We start from the raw sequence: 18,472 nt of genomic DNA on the forward strand, positions 1-18,472 counted from the left end.
GTAGAGAGGTCTCACACACCAAGAAACACATTCAAGCAGGTTTATTTCTCTATTTCATGGGGACAAACGTTTGGGCGAACAGCCTTCTTCAGTGTGAGGAGTTGTGGGAGTCAAGTCTCTTTTGAAGGAGTGGTGACGTTGTGCAGGTGCACACCATCACTAATCATCACCTCACAGTCACACCCAAGGTGTGATTACAGACTGGATAGATAAAATATATCAGTATCTATTAACAATGTCAATACATTTGGCCAATATATAAAAATATATATACAAATATACAAATATTATACAAAGATTGAACACTAATGAAAGTGTCTGAGGACATCGGGCATTACTGCCATTCATAAATCAGTTACAGTCATTAGAGGAAAACCATTACTTTTATACAGTCAATATTAACCCAAATGACGAAGCTTTTGTTTTACACATTTGTTTGTTACTAGACACCTTTACAAACACATTGGTGAAATGTATTGTAAGGAATGGATTCCAGATTGTACATTGTTGTGATAAAATTATATAAATTGACTATAGGAGAGCAGAGAGAGTGAACAGGGACCTGTTGCATGGATCTATGAATCTATTGAGGGTGGTGCCGCAGGGACCTGTTGCATGGATCTATGAATCTATTGAGGGTGGTGCCAGGGACCTGTTGCATGGATCTATGAATCTATTGAGGGTGGTGCCAGGGACCTGTTGCATGGATCTATGAATCTATTGAGGGTGGTGCCAGGGACCTGTTGCATGGATTGATTGATTGATTGAAAATTGTATTAACAGTTTGCAGAATTACAGTACATTTCAAGCACAAACTCAATACAAAGGCTGTTAACTGTGAGTGGACGACCCAATTAAGCATTACACTTGTTTACAACAGGGTCCACCATGTTCAATTCATCAAAACATTTAGAGACGTACAAATAGACACTTCTATATAGACAAAGAACAGAACAGGAATTCATCATAATGGAGTTAAAAAGGGAAAAGAAACATATACAGTGAGGGGAAAAGGGGGGGGGGGGATTCAGATTTTACGGGGGCCTGTTTCGAATTGCAGCCATCCGTAGGTGCCCTTTGAGAGCGGTTTTGAAGGAGTCAAGGGATTCGCATGTCTTAATGACTGTTGGTAGGGCGTTCCACATTTTGGTGGCATAGGAGCGAAAAGAATTTAGTCCCTTGTTTGTGCCGAATCTGGGTTGTACATGGTTCGTTGCACTCCCTCTGGTGTTGTGGGTGTGGACTTCGTTAACATTAAGGAAGTATCTAGACAGGTGCATGGGTATCTTGGTGGAGTATCGAATCTTGTGGACCAGGCCCATTGCAAGATGCTGTACTCTGTCGTTGACCCTAAGCCATGCCAGTCTGTCAAAGTGGGCAGGGGTGAGGTGGGTTCGGGGGGTGAGGCCAAGTAGGAGCCTGACCAGTTTGTTTTGGGAAGTCTGGAGCCTAGTTTTAAGGGCCTTTGAGGTGCTGTGGTACCAGGAGGTGCATGCATAGTCAAAGAAGCCTTGTACGAGGGCTCCTGTTAAGGTCTTCAAGGTGTTTTTGTCGACCAGTGAGGAGATCCTGTAAAGGATCTATGAATTTATTGAGGGTGGTGCCAGGGACCTGTTGCATGGATCTATGAATCTATTGGGGGTGATGCCAGGGACCAGTTGGTTGGATCTATGAATCTATTGAGGGTGGTGCCAGGGTCCTGATGGTTGGATCTATGAATCTATTGAGGGTGGAGCCAGGGTCCTGTTGGTTGGATCTATGAATCTATTGAGGGTGGTGCCAGGGTCCTGTTGGTTGGGGTCTGAAACCAGGTGTTTGTTTGGGACCTCCTTGGACTCCCATTCCTTTCTCCAGGCTGGTTGGACGGTGAAGTCAGCTGGTGGGAGTTGGTCTAGATGGCAGTGGAGCTGTGTGTGTGTGTGTGTGTGTGTGTGTGTGTGTGTGTGTGTGTGTGTGTGTGTGTGTGTGTGTGTGTGTGTGTGTGTGTGTGTGTGTGTGTGTGTGTGTGTGTGTGTGTGTGTGTGTGTGTGTGTGTGTGTGTGTGTGTGTGTGTGTGTGTGTGTGTGTGTGTGTGTGTGTGTGTGTGTGTGTGTGTGTGTGTGTGTGGATGTCTGCATGGTAGATGGTCCACTTCACATCTGTCTATGATACCGTCTGGTACAAAGACCTCCTAGTGAAACTCACAAAGACCTCATAGTGAAACTCACAAAGACCTCATAGTGAAACTCACAAAGACCTCCTAGTGAAACTCACAAAGACCTCCTAGTGAAACTCACAAAGACCTCTGAGTGAAACTCTCAAAGACCTCCTAGTGAAACTCACAAAGACCTCCTAGTGAAACTCTCAAAGACATCCTAGTGAAACTCACAAAGACCTCCTAGTGAAACTCACAAAGACCTCCTAGTGAAACTCACAAAGACCTCCTAGTGAAACTCACAAAGACCTCCTAGTGAAACTCACAAAGACCTCATAGTGAAACAAAGGACGCTTCCTGCTGGACAACGGCAGTAATTCAAGCTCTGCTGACCAACCGGAGGTTCAGAGTTCACCTCGGACAGAACACGAGCGCACGGAGAACACAGAGAAATGGAGCCCCGCAGGGCTCAGTTCTAGAGCTCCAACCCTGTTCAACCTCTACACAAAACGACCCACCATCCACCAAATCCTGCAACATTCCTCTATGCAGACGACATCTGTCTGGCATTCCAAACCACCAGACCTTGACCCACCGGAACAGGTGCTCACGGAAGACCTTTACAAGACTTGACCAGTTCTGCAAAACCTGGCGCCTAAAACCAAGCCCAACAAAACCAGTTTCCAGCGTATTCCATCTCCACAACGCTAAAGCTGTCAGAGAACTGAACATCATCTGAGTGGACTCAAGATAAAGCTGCCTCTAATCCAACCCACCTCGGTGTGACCCTCGACAGAACCCTGTCCTTCAAGGAACACCTAAGAGGGAACGGCAGCGAAGGTGAAGTCAACAACCTGCTCTGCTGCAGCCTCCACACTGAGCTCTGCTGCAGCCTCCACACTGAGCTCTGCTGCAGCCTCCACACTGAGCTCTGCTGCAGCCTCCACACTGAGCTCTGCTGCAGCCTCCACACTGAGCTCTGCTGCAGCCTCCACACTGAGCTCTGCTGCAGCCTCCACACTGAACTCTGCTGCAGCCTCCACACTGAGCTCTGCTGCAGCCTCCACACTGAGCTCTGCTGCAGCCTCCACACTGAGCTCTGCTGCAGCCTCCACACTGAGCTCTGCTGCAGCCTCCACACTGAGCTCTGCTGCAGCCTCCACACTGAGACCCAGCAGTTACTCAGAGGATGCTTCAGAAGATCAAAGACTCTCCCTGTCTACCAGGTCAAAGGTCAAAGACTCTCCCCGTCTACCAGGTCAAAGGTCAAAGACTCTTCCCGTCTACCAGGTCAAAGGTCAAAGACTCTCCCTGTCTACCAGGTCAAAGGTCAAAGACTCTCCCCGTCTACCAGGTCAAAGGTCAAAGACTCTTCCCGTCTACCAGGTCAAAGGTCAAAGACTCTCCCCGTCTACCAGGTCAAAGGTCAAAGACTCTCCCCGTCTACCAGGTCAAAGGTCAAAGACTCTCCCCGTCTACCAGGTCAAAGGTCAAAGAATATCCCCGTCTACCAGGTCAAAGGTCATTTGAACATAGTTGTGCCAGTGACCCCCACAGGTACCCCCACACAAGATTTGTGTTACCATTTTCTGAAATATATATAAAAAAATATATATGCATGGCGACGCATTGTGAACTTGTAGATCTGCTGTTTTCAAATAGCCAGTGTGTATATAAAGGGTTAACGTGTTTAAACTGGTTCTTTTGTTTTATTTTGACAGCAAATTTTGATTTTATTTTTGTCATTTTAGTCTTTGGAATGAAGCTTCATTTAGTTGTCATCTGAAATGTTTTAGTGTTAGTCTAGTTTAAGTCGACTAATGATATGATTTTAGTCGACTAAAATGTATTTCGGTGGGCCTTGGTGGCGTCGTAATGGTTGATTTGCTGAATGTAGCCGATCTACACTGCACTTGTAGATCTGCTATTTTCAGCATGCAACCAAGCATAGAATGACTTGTCTTTTAGTTCTACTGGATCTCTTCTCCACCCTAACATTTAGTCTAGGTTTTATTTGTTGACATTGTCAGTATATTAGTCTTAGTTTTAGTCATGTTAGTCTTCCTCAGTGGAAAAAAAGTAGTCCACAAACATTTTCCGTCAATGTTTTAGTCGACTAAATCAACACTAACTGGTTCTTCAAAGTGTGGTCCAGGGTCCCCCGGGGGTCCTTGAGGGGGTTCCAGGGGGTCCTAGAAGCTAAATGATCAAATATTAACCATATATTTCTTTGATATTTGAAAATAGCAGATCTACAAGCTCACAATGCATTATTGTACAGTTTGTAACATTTTTAACGACACAAATCTGATCTAACGGGGGTCCGGGGTCAAAGGTCAAATGCTTGGGGAGTGTTGACATGACAACGTCCAGGAGCTGTAATGGTGATGTCACTGCTCTGATTATTACATCATCACAATGATGTCACTGTGCTGCTTATTACATCATCACGATGATGTCACCGTGATGTCATGGCGAGTCACTCATGCCCAAATATGGAGTCCATGATGTAACACTAGGCCGGTGGCCGGTACCCCGTGGCGACGGTGGTAACCATGACAACCTGCACTCACTCAAACATGTTGAGTAACCATGGCGACCTGATGATGTCACCCTCACATAGAGACTCTATCTCTGCTCACACAGACACACTGAGGAGGAGGAGGAGTCTAACCTGAACCCAGCATAGAGAGGTCCAGTGGGCGTGGTCTGGAAGGTGTACAGGTGTCTCAGTGAGTCAGAGCACACTGTGTAGAAGGACAGAGTCCCAGCGGGACGGTCCACATACACTGATACTCTGTTGGAGCCTCTAGAGGCAAAGACAGGGAGGTCAGTCTCCTGTCCGTTGTGTCTGACAGAGTACCTGAAACCATAACAGATCAGACTCCAGGACTTCTCATTCTCTCCAAACCAACAGTCACCACCTCCTTTCCTGCTGTTTGTTCCGTCAGCCACTGCTATCTCAACCCATCCACTGCACTCTACCTCCCAGGAACAGCGTCCAGTCACACTCTGTGAACTCAGAACCTGTCTACAGACATCAAACCTGTCTGGATGATCAGGAGGAGGCTGACCCCCTGACCTCTGTGACCCCCGTGTGACCTTCCTGTTGTCCTCAGACAGAGAGAGGTCACAGTGTGCTGTGTTTGTGTCCAGTGTGAGACGCTGGAAATCTGATGAGAAAACAACACAGTACACATTAAATACATCATTCACTCACACACACACACACACACACACACACACACACACACACACACACACACACACACACACACACACACACACACACACACACACACACACACACACACACACACACACACACACACACACAGTCCTATTTTAGTCAGTTGTACATTATTTATAGCCTGGCTCCAGCCCCTGAATCGCTAGCCACGCCCATTAAAAAAATATATTCAGGCGATTCAGGGTCTGGTGACGCTCTCGAAGGAGGTCTGAGACTCGTTTGGAAATCTGTACGACGAATCAGCGTCGTTTCAACTCGATGACGTCAAAACAACAGCGCCGTCCAGACACAAACAAACATGGCTGCCCCCACTGCGGTAACTCGCGACCGTATCAATCTGGCTATTAAATCGACCTATGATAAATAGTTTCTTTACAGAAACGATATGTTTTATAAACATCATCATCCGACATATTTTACCGTTTTTGTTTACATGCTAGTAGCGATCGTTGGCTGTGTTTGTTTGGTTAGCAACCGGGTTAGCCATAGCCACATGATTGACAACAACGTCATCTGCTTTCCTACTATTCTGATTGGTTGGTATGAACCAATCGCCGAAGACTGCCACTTTTACAACGCCCATCCTAGAAACGGCTGTAGTAGGGAGGGCTTTCAGACTGAATAATGGAGTGAAACGAAATGAAAATTCAGGCTGAGTGTCAGGCTACATTATTTAGTCTTAGTCGACTAAATTAAGTCTCGATACATTTCAAATGTAATAGAGAAGATCATCACTGTCGGGTGAAGTGATATTTCAACTGAGGACCCCCGAAAATAATCACATTTCAACTGGGGACCCCCGAAAATAATCATATTTCAACTGGGGACCCCCGAAAATAATCATATTTCAACTGGGGACCCCCGAAAATAATCATATTTCAACTGGGGACCCCCGAAAATAATCATATTTCAACTGGGGACCCCCGAAAATAATCATATTTCAACTGGGGACCCCGAAAATAATCATATTTCAACTGGGGACCCCCGAAATTAATCATATTTCAACTGGGGACCCCCGAAAATAATCATATTTCAACTGGGGACCCCCGAAAATAATCATATTTCAACTGGGGACCCCCGAAAATAATCATATTTCAACTGGGGACCCCCGAAAATAATCATATTTCAACTGGGGACCCCCGAAAATAATCATATTTCAACTGGGGACCCCGAAAATAATCATATTTCAACTGGGGACCCCCGAAAATAATCATATTTCAACTGGGGACCCCCGAAAATAATCATATTTCAACTGGGGACCCCGAAAATAATCATATTTGAACTGGGGACCCCCAAAATAATCATATTTGAACTGGGGACCCCCAAAATATAATCATATTTGAACTGGGGACCCCCGAAAATAATCATATTTCAACTGGGGACCCCCAAAAATAATCATATTTGAACTGGGGACCCCCAAAATAATCATATTTGAACTGGGGACCCCCGATAATAATCATATTTGAACTGGGGACCCCCACAATAATCATATTTGAACTGGAGACCCCCAAAATAATCATATTTAACTGGGGACCCCCCAGAATAATAATTTGAACTGTGGACCCCCATAATAATTGAACCCCCACATTGACAAGCCCTTGGAATTGTATAGGCATTACATTTAGTTTGAGGCATTGTGAGCTTGTAGATCTGCTATTTTCACAATATTTTCCACTTTATTACACACGCGTTGAAATCTCAGATCTGTAGTTTTATGAGCGGTGCCTCCTCTCCATTACACAGCTATGTACCTGTCTGTCTCTCTGTGTACCTGTCTGTCTCTCTGTGTACCTGTCTGTCTCTCTGTGTACCTTTCTGTCTCTATGTGTACCTGTCTGTCTCTCTGTGTACCTGTCTGTCTCTCTGTGTACATGTCTGTCTCTCTGTGTACCTGTCTGTCTCTCTGTGTACCTGTCTGTCTCTCTGTGTACCTGTCTGTCTCTCTGTGTACCTGTCTGTCTCTCTGTGTACCTGTCTGTCTCTCTGTGTACCTGTCTGTCTCTCTGTATACCTGTCTGTCTCTCTGTGTACCTGTCTGTCTCTCTGTGTACCTGTCTGTCTCTCTGTGTACCTGTCTGTCTGTCTGTCTGTCCGAGCACGGAAAGCTGCAACACGGTAACTCTCTCATTTCTCGACCGTTTCAGACGTGGGAAGGCTCGCCAGAACTGAGCCGGCCCCCTGGGCGCGTTCCTGGAGGTCTGGTTGTTCTGGGGACCTCCCAGGGACCCCCGCATGGTAACACACGGTAACTATTTACTAAGTACAGCATAGAGCACAGTACACTACAATACAGTACAGAGCACAGTGCAGTACAGTAACTGTAACAATACATGTATAGTTGCACCGCTCAGTTCACACACGTGTGATTTATATTTCTGGTTGTCTTGTATGTTGTTAAATGGAGCGTGGAACGATGCCAATGATCGACACGGGAGATCACTTGTGACTTTCAAACAAAAATGAGATCCACCTGTGATCTGCACACATCACGGCTCTGCACCACCTTTCATGCATCGCACGTCAGAACTGAACTTATGCCAATATAGACGAAATACATATTGTTTACGACCAGGTTAGTGAATGAGGCCCATTGTTTCTGTCAAACCACATGACCTCATCTTGATGGTGTTAAGGACCAGGCCAAGAGCAGAGAGTAGAGAGCACAAGAGTTTTCAGGACAACATCAACCAAGTATACAACAGTGTATAAATGTTAATGTGTGATATTGACACAAACAGAAAACTCACGTTTTGTAATGAGTTGACTCAGTTGAGGATTAGTGAGCCAATCTTCTCCTCCATGTTTCACTCTGTAAGGGAAGTAGAACAATGCATCAATGTCTAACTGTCTAACACAACGTCTCCACTAGCTGACACTACAGTGTTTCACTCTGTAGGAAGTAGAACAACAATGCATCAATGTTCTTTTTTTTTTATCCAAAATGAGTTAAAAGAGGCAGACTGGTGTAATGTTAGTCCACAGAAGTGACTAACATTACATTTCTCAACTCGTTTTCTGCAAGACATTACTCTATAAGCCATATCTCCAAAACTGGTGGGTCAACTCAAACTGAACAACCAATATATACATTTGAAGATATGATTCCCTGCTTTCATATGACTTAGCCTCGGTCAGAAACTATCACATATTGGATATGTCTTGTTATTAGATTTAGTTTTTTGTTGTTGTTTAGTTTTGAGTACAAATGCTAGGTTAATATTTCCAGTTTCTTTGAGGCACTGCATTGTTCTCTCTGCATGCTTTGTGACGTCGTGTCAGAGTGAATACACTGTTAAGGGAAACACTGCACTGTCCAACATGGACACAGCCCAAGTCTACTCACTTGCAGTTCTCCAGGACTGAATCATTCACCACGTTGAGGCTCAGGTCCAACTCTCTTAGGGAGGGATTAGAGTTTACAGCTGAGGCCAGAGCGTCACAGCATCTCTCTGACAGGCCGCAGTGAGCCAGTCTGAAACACCAGATGAAAACATACATGAATAAATTAATTAATAAATAACACATTTAAATATGCATTATTCCTGGATTTAGAACCTGCTTCCAGCATCTATTAAAGGACTCTCTTGTCCCACTTAGGGTGCCTTCACACCTGGATGCTTTAGTTCAATTAAAACAAACCCTGGCCCCCAACATACCGTAATCATATTTGAACTGGGGACCCCCCCCCCCCCCCCTCCTCCCCTTAGAAGCAATCGGAATTGTAGGCATTACATGAATGCGAAAATATTACAAATCTACAAGCTCACAACGCTGCTCGGCTCCACAGATACATTTTGTGAAACTAGCCAAACTACAAGCTCACAAAGCCTTGCAGTGAGCTTGTAGATCGGCTATTGTCACAATGTTTGCCTCTTTCTTCCGTAATATTTGACAATTTGGTTTTAAAAATGTTTTAAAAGTAATTTAATTGTACCTAAAGCCCAAAGGGTCGGGACAAAACGTTTTATTTACTTTTTATTTATTTTATCAACCACAATGAGTTGCACACCAAGTTGCATTGGTGTGGTTTATCTTAAAAACACTTTGTCCCGACCCAACCCTTCGGTGTGGTTGCTTTAGAAATGTGCAGATAGTCTGTATACTGTATACTGTAACTTATACTGACGGTTTGTCTACTGTTCAGTGAGAAAACAATGCTGCACATTAAGCTAATCCTCTGGGGACCCCCTTGGGGGTCCAGACCCTCAGTTTGAGAACCACAGACCTAGACTAATAGAATGATAATTGATTGGTACAGTAGGTTGATGCAGACTATTGATTATGTATTCATGGGTAGCACGGTAAAGCTCGATAACTGTGGCGTAGCTACAAGGGATTGAACGTCGAAAATAGCCGATCTACAAGCTCACAAGTGCTGCGTCTCCGACGCTCTGTGATTCAATTCAGTTAAATTGTATTAAAGTGTCAACTCACAACAAGTTGTGTCAAGACACTTTACATGTAGAGCAGAGAACCAACATAGATCCCACCCTGAGCATTAAGACATTTGGAGACAGTGAGCTTGTAGATCAGCTATTTTCGGTGTGCAACTATGTATGTCAAAGTAGCCTGTACATTTGCCTTAAAGGGATATTAATTATTCAATATCAAGCTTATTAACCCTGAGGCCGATTCTACAAAATGTCTTCTAAATCTGAAAACATCTGAAAAACCTATATTTCTATGTCAGTGGTTCTCAAACTACAGTATTTCACGTCAAGGACCCAAAAAATGATATGTAATAGGCCGCCGACCCCCATCTGAAAACATGCCCCCCCAGAAGCAAAGATTTGAGTTAAAAATGTTCGCCCTGAGAATATATATATTCAAAGATTTGTGCCACATGTTCACGATTTTTCAAAAATAGCAGACCTACAAGCTCATAGCGTGGCACTCCGTGCCGCGCTATGAGCTTGTAGATCTGCTATTTTTCAATAGCTAAAGTATAAAACACCAAAAGGGGTTCCCACCAAGAATGGATTAATACATTCTCACCACAGCATTCATATTATATTCACATAATACAGTACATAATAAAACAGAAGTGATCATAATAAATGTGGTAAATGTATCTTACTTTAGAACTTCCAGTCTACAGTGTGGGCTCTTCAGTGAAGCACAGAGCAGCTCCACTAGTCCTGAGTCCTGCAGGTCGTTTTCACTGAGGTCCAATTCTCTCAAATGGGAAGGATTAGAGCTGAGAGCTGAAGACACAACTTCAACGTCTGTCTCTCTGAGATTACAGCCAGCAAGTCTGTAAATGCAGATTAAATAAGAGATGATCAAAACAAATGATACCTAAATAATCATATCTGAACAGAGGACCACCTACCTGACAAGGACTTGGAATTGTAGGCATTACATTTAGTTTGACTCGGCTCCACAGATACATTTTGTGAAACTAGCCAAACTACAAGCTCACAAAGCCTTGCAGTGAGCTTGTAGATCTGCTATTTTCACAATGTTTGCCTCTTTCTTCCGTAATATTTGACAATTTGGTTTTAAAAATGTTTTAAAAGTAATTTAATTGTACCCAAAGCGTTTTATTTGTTTATTTTTTATTTTATCAACCACAATGAGTTGCACACCAAGTTGCATTGGTGTGGTTTATCTTAAAAAACACTTTGTCCCGACCCAACCCTTTGGTGTGGTTGCTTTAGAAATGTGCAGATAGTCTGTATACTGTATACTGTATACTGTAACTTATACTGACGGTTTGTCTACTGTTCAGTGAGAAAACAATGCTGCACATTAAGCTAATCCTCTGGGGACCCCCTTGGGGGTCCAGACCCTCAGTTTGAGAACCACAGACCTAGACTAATAGAATGATAATTGATTGGTACAGTAGGTAGATGCAGACTATTGATTATGTATTCATGGGTAGCACGGTAAAGCTCGATAACTGTGGCGTAGCTACAAGGGATTGAACGTCGAAAATAGCCGATCTACAAGCTCACAAGTGCTGCGTCTCCGACGCTCTGTGATTCAATTCAGTTAAATTGTATTAAAGTGTCAACTCACAACAAGTTGTGTCAAGACACTTTACATGTAGAGCAGAGAACCAACATAGATCCCACCCTGAGCATTAAGACATTTGGAGACAGTGAGCTTGTAGATCAGCTATTTTCGGTGTGCAACTATGTATGTCAAAGTAGCCTGTACATTTGCCTTAAAGGGATATTAATTATTCAATATCAAGCTTATTAACCCTGAGGCCGATTCTACAAAATGTCTTCTAAATCTGAAAACATCTGAACAGTATTTCACGTCAAGGACCCAAAAAATTATATGTAATAGGCCGCCGACCCCCATCTGAAAACATGCCCCCCCAGAAGCAAAGATTTGAGTTAAAAATGTTCGCCCTGAGAATATATATTCAAAGATGTTCACGATTTTTCAAAAATAGCAGACCTACAAGCTCATAGCGTGGCACTCCGTGCCGCGCTATGAGCTTGTAGATCTGCTATTTTTCAATAGCTAAAGTATAAAACACCAAAAGGGGTTCCCACCAAGAATGGATTAATACATTCTCACCACAGCATTCATATTATATTCACATAATACAGTACATAATAAAACAGAAGTGATCATAATAAATGTGGTAAATGTATCTTACTTTAGAACTTCCAGTCTACAGTGTGGGCTCTTCAGTGAAGCACAGATCAGCTCCACTAGTCCTGAGTCCTGCAGGTCGTTTTCACTGAGGTCCAATTCTCTCAAATGGGAAGGATTAGAGCTGAGAGCTGAAGACACAACTTCAACGTCTGTCTCTCTGAGATTACAGCCAACAAGTCTGTAAATGCAGATTAAATAAGAGATGATCAAAACAAATGATACCTAGTTCACTGTCATGGAAGTTAACTAAAACATCTCCTATCTATAGTTATCCAGACATAAACAGTATTGTGGAATAGACCAGGGGTTCTCAACCTTTTTGGCTGGGGACCCCCAGGGATGCTTTGGCCATGTCTCGCGACCCCCGCCCCGCTTCCCCACCCCCAATACAAACTGACTGCAAAAATAACCTTAATAATAGAGAAAATATATCATAAATGAATACTGAAACCAGATATAATCATTAAGGAAAGTTTATGCATGTACTATGTGTACTATGTAAACACTTCATTTCCATTTCCCAGCCATTCAGTTGTAATCAATAATTTGGGGACCCCCCAAAATAATTTGGCGACCCCCCGAGGGGTCGTGACCCTCGGGTCAACACCACTAGAATAACAGGAAGATCGACATTTAGATATCATAGATTTCAACCAGCAGTAGAAGGTGTGAAATGAAGACTAGTTTGATTTTCCCCAATATTATAAAAGAAATGTCATAACCTACAGTATGCTCTCAGATGTTTTATTTCTTAGCGGCCAAGAACATCTAAGTGACGAGTTGAAACGAGCGTTTAAATTGCTTATGAAGTCAGCCATGTGTTGGGAAAGTTCATCTTTTTTATGAACTAGTTCAGTTCACAGTTCAAACATTTAAAAATGAACTAGTTCAGTTCATAGTTCATCATTCAACATTTTGAACTAAAGTTCATGGTTCCACAAAATGAACTATTTTAGTTATTTTCGCTTTTCTTTTCTTTTCTTTTAGTTTTTCTAAATTATTGCCGCAGCCCATAGCCATAGAACCGCAGACTTTATTCCTATTGGGAATAACTTTGGGATTAATAAAGTTACAACTTTTACAATTTCTCCATTACCCAAAATAATTCCTTCTTTTTTTACATTTTGGAAAAGTGCCACAGAATTCTTAATCCTTTTCCTTGTCTTAATTATGGGCCAACTTATGAAAGCTGCATGCTTTTATTGTGAAGGCTCTCAGTTCAGTTCTCACAGCCTGCATATCTCCGCGTGCTGAAAATAGCTGATCTACAAGCTCACAACGCGTCGCGGACGCAACACGTTGTGAGCTTGTAGATCAGCCATTTTCATTGCGTGCTGTGCGCTCCAGTGAAATTGTACGGTTGAGAACGATTAGTTAAATTGTGTCGCATAAGGACTTATTGGTGTTTTTCTGTTAGATATTAAGGCCTGTTTAGGGTGTGTCTTAGTGGGGATTTCGCCTGGAAGGCTCTATGGAAACACTCACTCTTGAACGAAGTTGAACGTGAGAAAGTGACGTTCACACACGGCAGAAATGAACGCGTTCACAATGACGTTCATCAAACAGAAATACAGTACATTCACGTTCACCCAAAATATGAACATGTTCGTGAACGATCGTTCATTGAACGCGTTCAGGGACAACACTGAAGTCAGCATGTTTTCCCAATGCAATCTTACGGAAGCAGTCCTGTGCATGCAGACAGGGTTGACATTGAAGCAGTCCTGTGCATGCAGACAGGGTTGACATTGAAGCAGTCCTGTGCATGCAGACAGGGTTGACATTGAAGCAGTCCTGTGCATGCATACAGGGTTGACATTGAAGCAGTACTGACTGCGCATGCAGACAGGGTTGACATTGAAGCAGTACTGTGCAGCAGACAGGGTTGACATTGAAGCAGTCCTGTGCATGCAGACAGGGTTGACATTGAAGCAGTACTGACTGCGCATGCAGACAGGGTTGACATTGAAGCAGTACTGTGCAGCAGACAGGGTTGACATTGAAGCAGTCCTGTGCATGCAGACAGGGTTGACATTGAAGCAGTACTGACTGCGCATGCAGACAGGGTTGACATTGAAGCAGTCCTGTGCATGCAGACAGGGTTGACATTGAAGCAGTACTGCGCATGCAGACAGGGTTGACATTGAAGCAGTCCTGTGCATGCAGACAGGGTTGACATTGAAGCAGTCCTGTGCATGCAGACAGGGTTGACATTGAAGCAGTCCTGTGCATGCAGACAGGGTTGACATTGAAGCAGTACTGTGCATGCAGACAGGGTTGACATTGAAGCAGTCCTGTGCATGCAGACAGGGTTGACATTGAAGCAGTCCTGTGCATGCAGACAGGGTTGACATTGAAGCAGTCCTGTGCATGCAGACAGGGTTGACATTGAAGCAGTCCTGTGCATGCAGACAGGGTTGACATTGAAGCAGTCCTGTGCATGCAGACAGGGTTGAGATCGGGAAAACATGGACCCGGCTGTATAAAATGCTGCGTCATTGTAAATGGTGCATTTATGTATCACTTTTATCCAAAGCACATTTCTGTTTAAATTGAGGCGGACGGGAGGCAGACTTTCACTTCTGGTTCATTTCTGGTTTTATCTGTTGCTTAGCAACCTAGCATCATTCATACAGTACGTTGATGAAGAGCGCCATCTATACTAATCCACTGAAAAGACCATAGGACACAATACTGCGTGCTTGGCAGTCAAGTGATGGATTCGATGCGACGTAACATGACGTGATTGGCAGTCAAGTCAATGTGTTAACTACTAACCGAGCCTTTCTGCAGTTCCTCACAGCTGGGACCAGTCTCCTTCGCCCCTCCTTTGATGTGTTGTATTTGTCCAGGTCCAACTCTTCCAGAACCTCCTCTGACATCTGCAGCATGACGGCCAGAGCTGAACACTGGGTCTCAGACAGTTTCTCTGTTCTGTTCTCTGACTTCAGGAACTGTTGGATCTCCTGATGTAATGAGTGGTCGTTCATCTCCATCAGACAGTGGAAGATGTTGATACATCTGTCAGGAGAGACATCACCACGAGTTAACATCTCCTTCAGGTTCTGGATGGCTTTCTGGATCTCCTTTGGACTGTTCTCTGTCTGACCCAGCAGGCCTCCTAACAGACTCTGGTTGGACTGCAGTGAGAGGCCATGAAGGAAGCGGACTAAGAGGTCCAGGTGGCCATTTTTACTCTCCAGGGATTTTTCCATAGCAGCTTTCAGGAAGTCGGAGAGGGAGCTGTTACTGTATTCATCATCCTCATCCACATCCTCATAATCATCATCATCATGTAGGAATGTCTTCAGTACCTTCTTGTTCTTCTGTGTGAAACAGTGGTACAGGTAGACTGCAGCCAGAAACTCCTGGATGCTCAGATGAACAAAGCTGTAGACCGTTTTCTGGAACAGCACACTCTCTGTTTTGAAGATCTGCGTGCACACTCCTGAGTACAGCGCGGCGTCTTTCACATCAAGACCACACTCTTCCAGGTCTTCTTGGTAGAACATGATGCTACTTTTCTTCAGGTGTTTAAACGCCAGCTTGCCCAGATTCAGAAGAACATCCCTGTCAGACTTCATGAGCTGCTGTCGATTATCTTTCTTTTTTTTGTTTCTTTTCTTTTTTCTCTTTTCCCCCTCATGAGTCTCATCATACTTCTGCTTCTTCGTGTTTGTCTGAACCAACAGGAAGTGGCAGCACATCTCAGTCAGGGTCTTGGGCAGCTGTCCTATCGTGGTGAGTGTCCTCAACATGTCCAGCAGAACGGTAGCAATGATCCAACAGAAGAGTGGGATGTAACACATGATGTGGAGGCTCCTCGATGTCTTCAAGTGTGAGAGGACTCTGTCGGCCAGCTTCTCTTCACTGAATCTCTTCCTGAAGTACTTCTCCTTCTGGGGGTCTGTGAACCCCCGCACTTCTGTCACCATGTCAACACATGCAGGAGGGATCCGATTGGCTGCTGCAGGTCTGGTGGTTATCCAGAGGAGGGCCGAGGGGAGCAGATTCCCCTTGATGAGGTTTGTCAACAGAGCATCCACCGATGATGTCACTGTGACATCAGAGATGATTTCATTTTTGTCGAAGTGCAACGGAGACCTGCTTTCATCGAGGCCATCGAAGATGAAGCAAACTTTCCAGGCAGCGAGCTGCTCTGCTGTGACCTTCTTTAACGTTGGGTGGAACTCATGGATCAGGTTGAGAAGACTGTACTGCTCATCTCTGACCAAGTTCAGCTCCCGGAATGAAAAGAGAACCAGGAGATCTATATCTTGATTCTCCAAACCTCTTGCCCAGTCCAGAGCAAACTTGCGCGCAGAGAATGTTTTTCCGATGCCAGCGATGCCATTGGTCAGAACTGTTCTGCCAGGGAACAGGATCTTAAGGATTTTACAGCAGTTGATTGGTTCGTCATGGAAGGTCTTCATGTTGGAAGTTCTCTCAAGCTGTATCACCTCATGTTGGCTATTAACCCCTTCACTCTGTCCCGCTGAGATGTAGAGCTCTGAGTAGGTGCTGGTGAGGGAGGTTCCAGACTCTTCCGTGAGGGAGGTTCCAGACTCTTCCGTCATGTGGTTTTTCACTTCATCAAGACTGTCCTGCAAACTGACCTTATAATCGTTCAAATCATCCTGCAGACTGACGTCTGAAATGAGAAGAACATTTATGTTTAAAATATTCAGGTTAATTTGTTTACAGCACACATTACTAATTTAATGCCCTACAGAAAATATGCACTTTGTCAACACCATGAATGCGCCAGAATGTTTAAAAAATAATGGTGCTTTAGTGCCAAGCAGATCGGGCAGATTTTACTCTGAAACGTCTTCCATTACCCCCCAACACCAGGAGGCATAATCTTCCGTTACTTCCTTGCGCTGAGAAGTGCGAGGAAGAGAAGCGTCTCTCTCCATAAGCGTTTATATTCCAAACGAGATGATTGGTTAAGTCAGAAATGATGACGGAACATTGCCGTTGTGATCAAACCCATGGAGAGTGCCATAGATGTAGTTATTTGTGTTTTATATCATTAAAAAGGACCTACAGACGTGTATACACGTCCAATGCACCCCGCACGCAGATTTAATACAAATACATCTAAAAACTGCCAAAAGTAACACAAGATCAGTTGTTTTTGTCTAGTTGTTGAGTGATAGTTGTTTAGCTTCATTATTTGCACTAAGATATAATTGATACAGACCAAAAAAACACATTTAGTCTGACTATGATTTCTGCAATTTCCAATGAGTGCACATTCTTACTGCTGCCCCGTGGGAGGTTAGGGTGAGGGTTTGAGATATCGGACCAATGGTATGTCTAACCAAAAGCATGTACCCACTTTGTCCAGGTGTGGTTTGACTGGGTGTCTTCAGTCCAGGTGTGGTTCTGGATGTCTTTCCACACTGGGGACAGCCACGGTGTCCTGTGGGAGCGGACTGGTCCCAGTATGAGGTGATGCACTGTCTGCAGAACCAGTGTCCACAGCGGATAGAGACTGGGTCTGTCAGAACCTCCTCACACACTGAACACCTGGACGCCTGCTCTGCCACAACACGACTCCTCTTCCTCTCCCTGTGGAGATGAAGACAATGTATTAATAATAGTCTTTAATACGGACATATAATAATATAGTATGACATATTACATCATTGATATGTCCACGCTGAATTGTGTTACAATAATAATCTCCATGTCATGAAACTATATGGTATATTCATGAATCTTTCAATCAAACATTATTATTTAAGATATAAATTAATCAATTTGTTTGACTGATTAAGACACGTCCACGTGCAAAGTTTTTGCTTTGATAAACAACTACATTTGTACTATTGGCAGTGCTGCGTTCTATTATCTTCTTGACTTCACCAGTTCAAATCCTAGCTGCTGTTTTGTCAACAAGATGGAGATCATGAGAGTGATTTGTGACAGGCAGGATAAACTGTTACCACAACAAGATGACATAAAAGCAGGGATATTATTATAAGATCCTTGATCATCTTTCAAACATCTATTTGACACAAAGTCTATCTATCAAATTACCAGATTATTTTAGTCTTCTATTTTCTACAACCAACGTAAAACTACTTTATAGTTAATGATGTCTTTGTGGATTCATTATGTTAAAATCCAAGATAAGAAGCCAGATTTGTTTTGGATGTTTTTGTTTTTAGGAAAGTTCATAGAGAAGGCGTGGCAGTTACGTTGGAGAACAATGTATCCATAACTGTTTATGTATTGTGTTTGTGGTGTGTTGGTGTTTGTACATTTAGTGATTGTCTTGTAAGCGTTGTGCGGGCTGGGCATCTAATGATGCAGGACACATAAAAAACTGTTTCTTAGAAGTGGTCAAACTATAGAATACATGTTCAGAAGCATCTTCCATAAAACCATTATCTAGATATTCGATAAAAGTAAAGGTTAATGCCACCGTCTGTGTTGTCTGGTTGTCTGTGTGTTGGTTTAGA

General features: G+C 43.6%; 1 protein-coding gene and 1 long non-coding RNA gene across 2 annotated transcripts; both read right to left on the reverse strand.

Moving 5' to 3' along the window:
• Positions 1-26: 26 nt before the first annotated feature.
• Positions 27-595, reverse strand: LOC306918667. The gene is made up of 2 exons (XR_013789368.1): positions 563-595; positions 27-381 (listed from the first exon to the last, which is right to left on the reverse strand). It is a non-coding gene; the product is annotated as an uncharacterized lncRNA (long non-coding RNA).
• Positions 596-3,722: 3,127 nt separating this feature from the next.
• Positions 3,723-17,611, reverse strand: LOC306918669 (protein NLRC3-like; the record flags this gene model as incomplete). Its single annotated transcript, XM_079531552.1, has 7 exons — positions 3,723-5,307; positions 8,132-8,193; positions 8,728-8,856; positions 10,462-10,538; positions 12,009-12,177; positions 14,778-16,650; positions 17,344-17,611. Coding segments are annotated over 7 exons (3,123 nt in total), but the record flags the coding sequence as incomplete, so codon positions are not given.
• Between the last annotated feature and the right edge of the window lie 861 nt (positions 17,612-18,472).

Source organism: Electrona antarctica (genome assembly GCF_951216825.1).
Source record: "Electrona antarctica genome assembly, contig: scaffold_164, whole genome shotgun sequence".
NCBI classification, from domain to species: domain Eukaryota; kingdom Metazoa; phylum Chordata; class Actinopteri; order Myctophiformes; family Myctophidae; genus Electrona; species Electrona antarctica.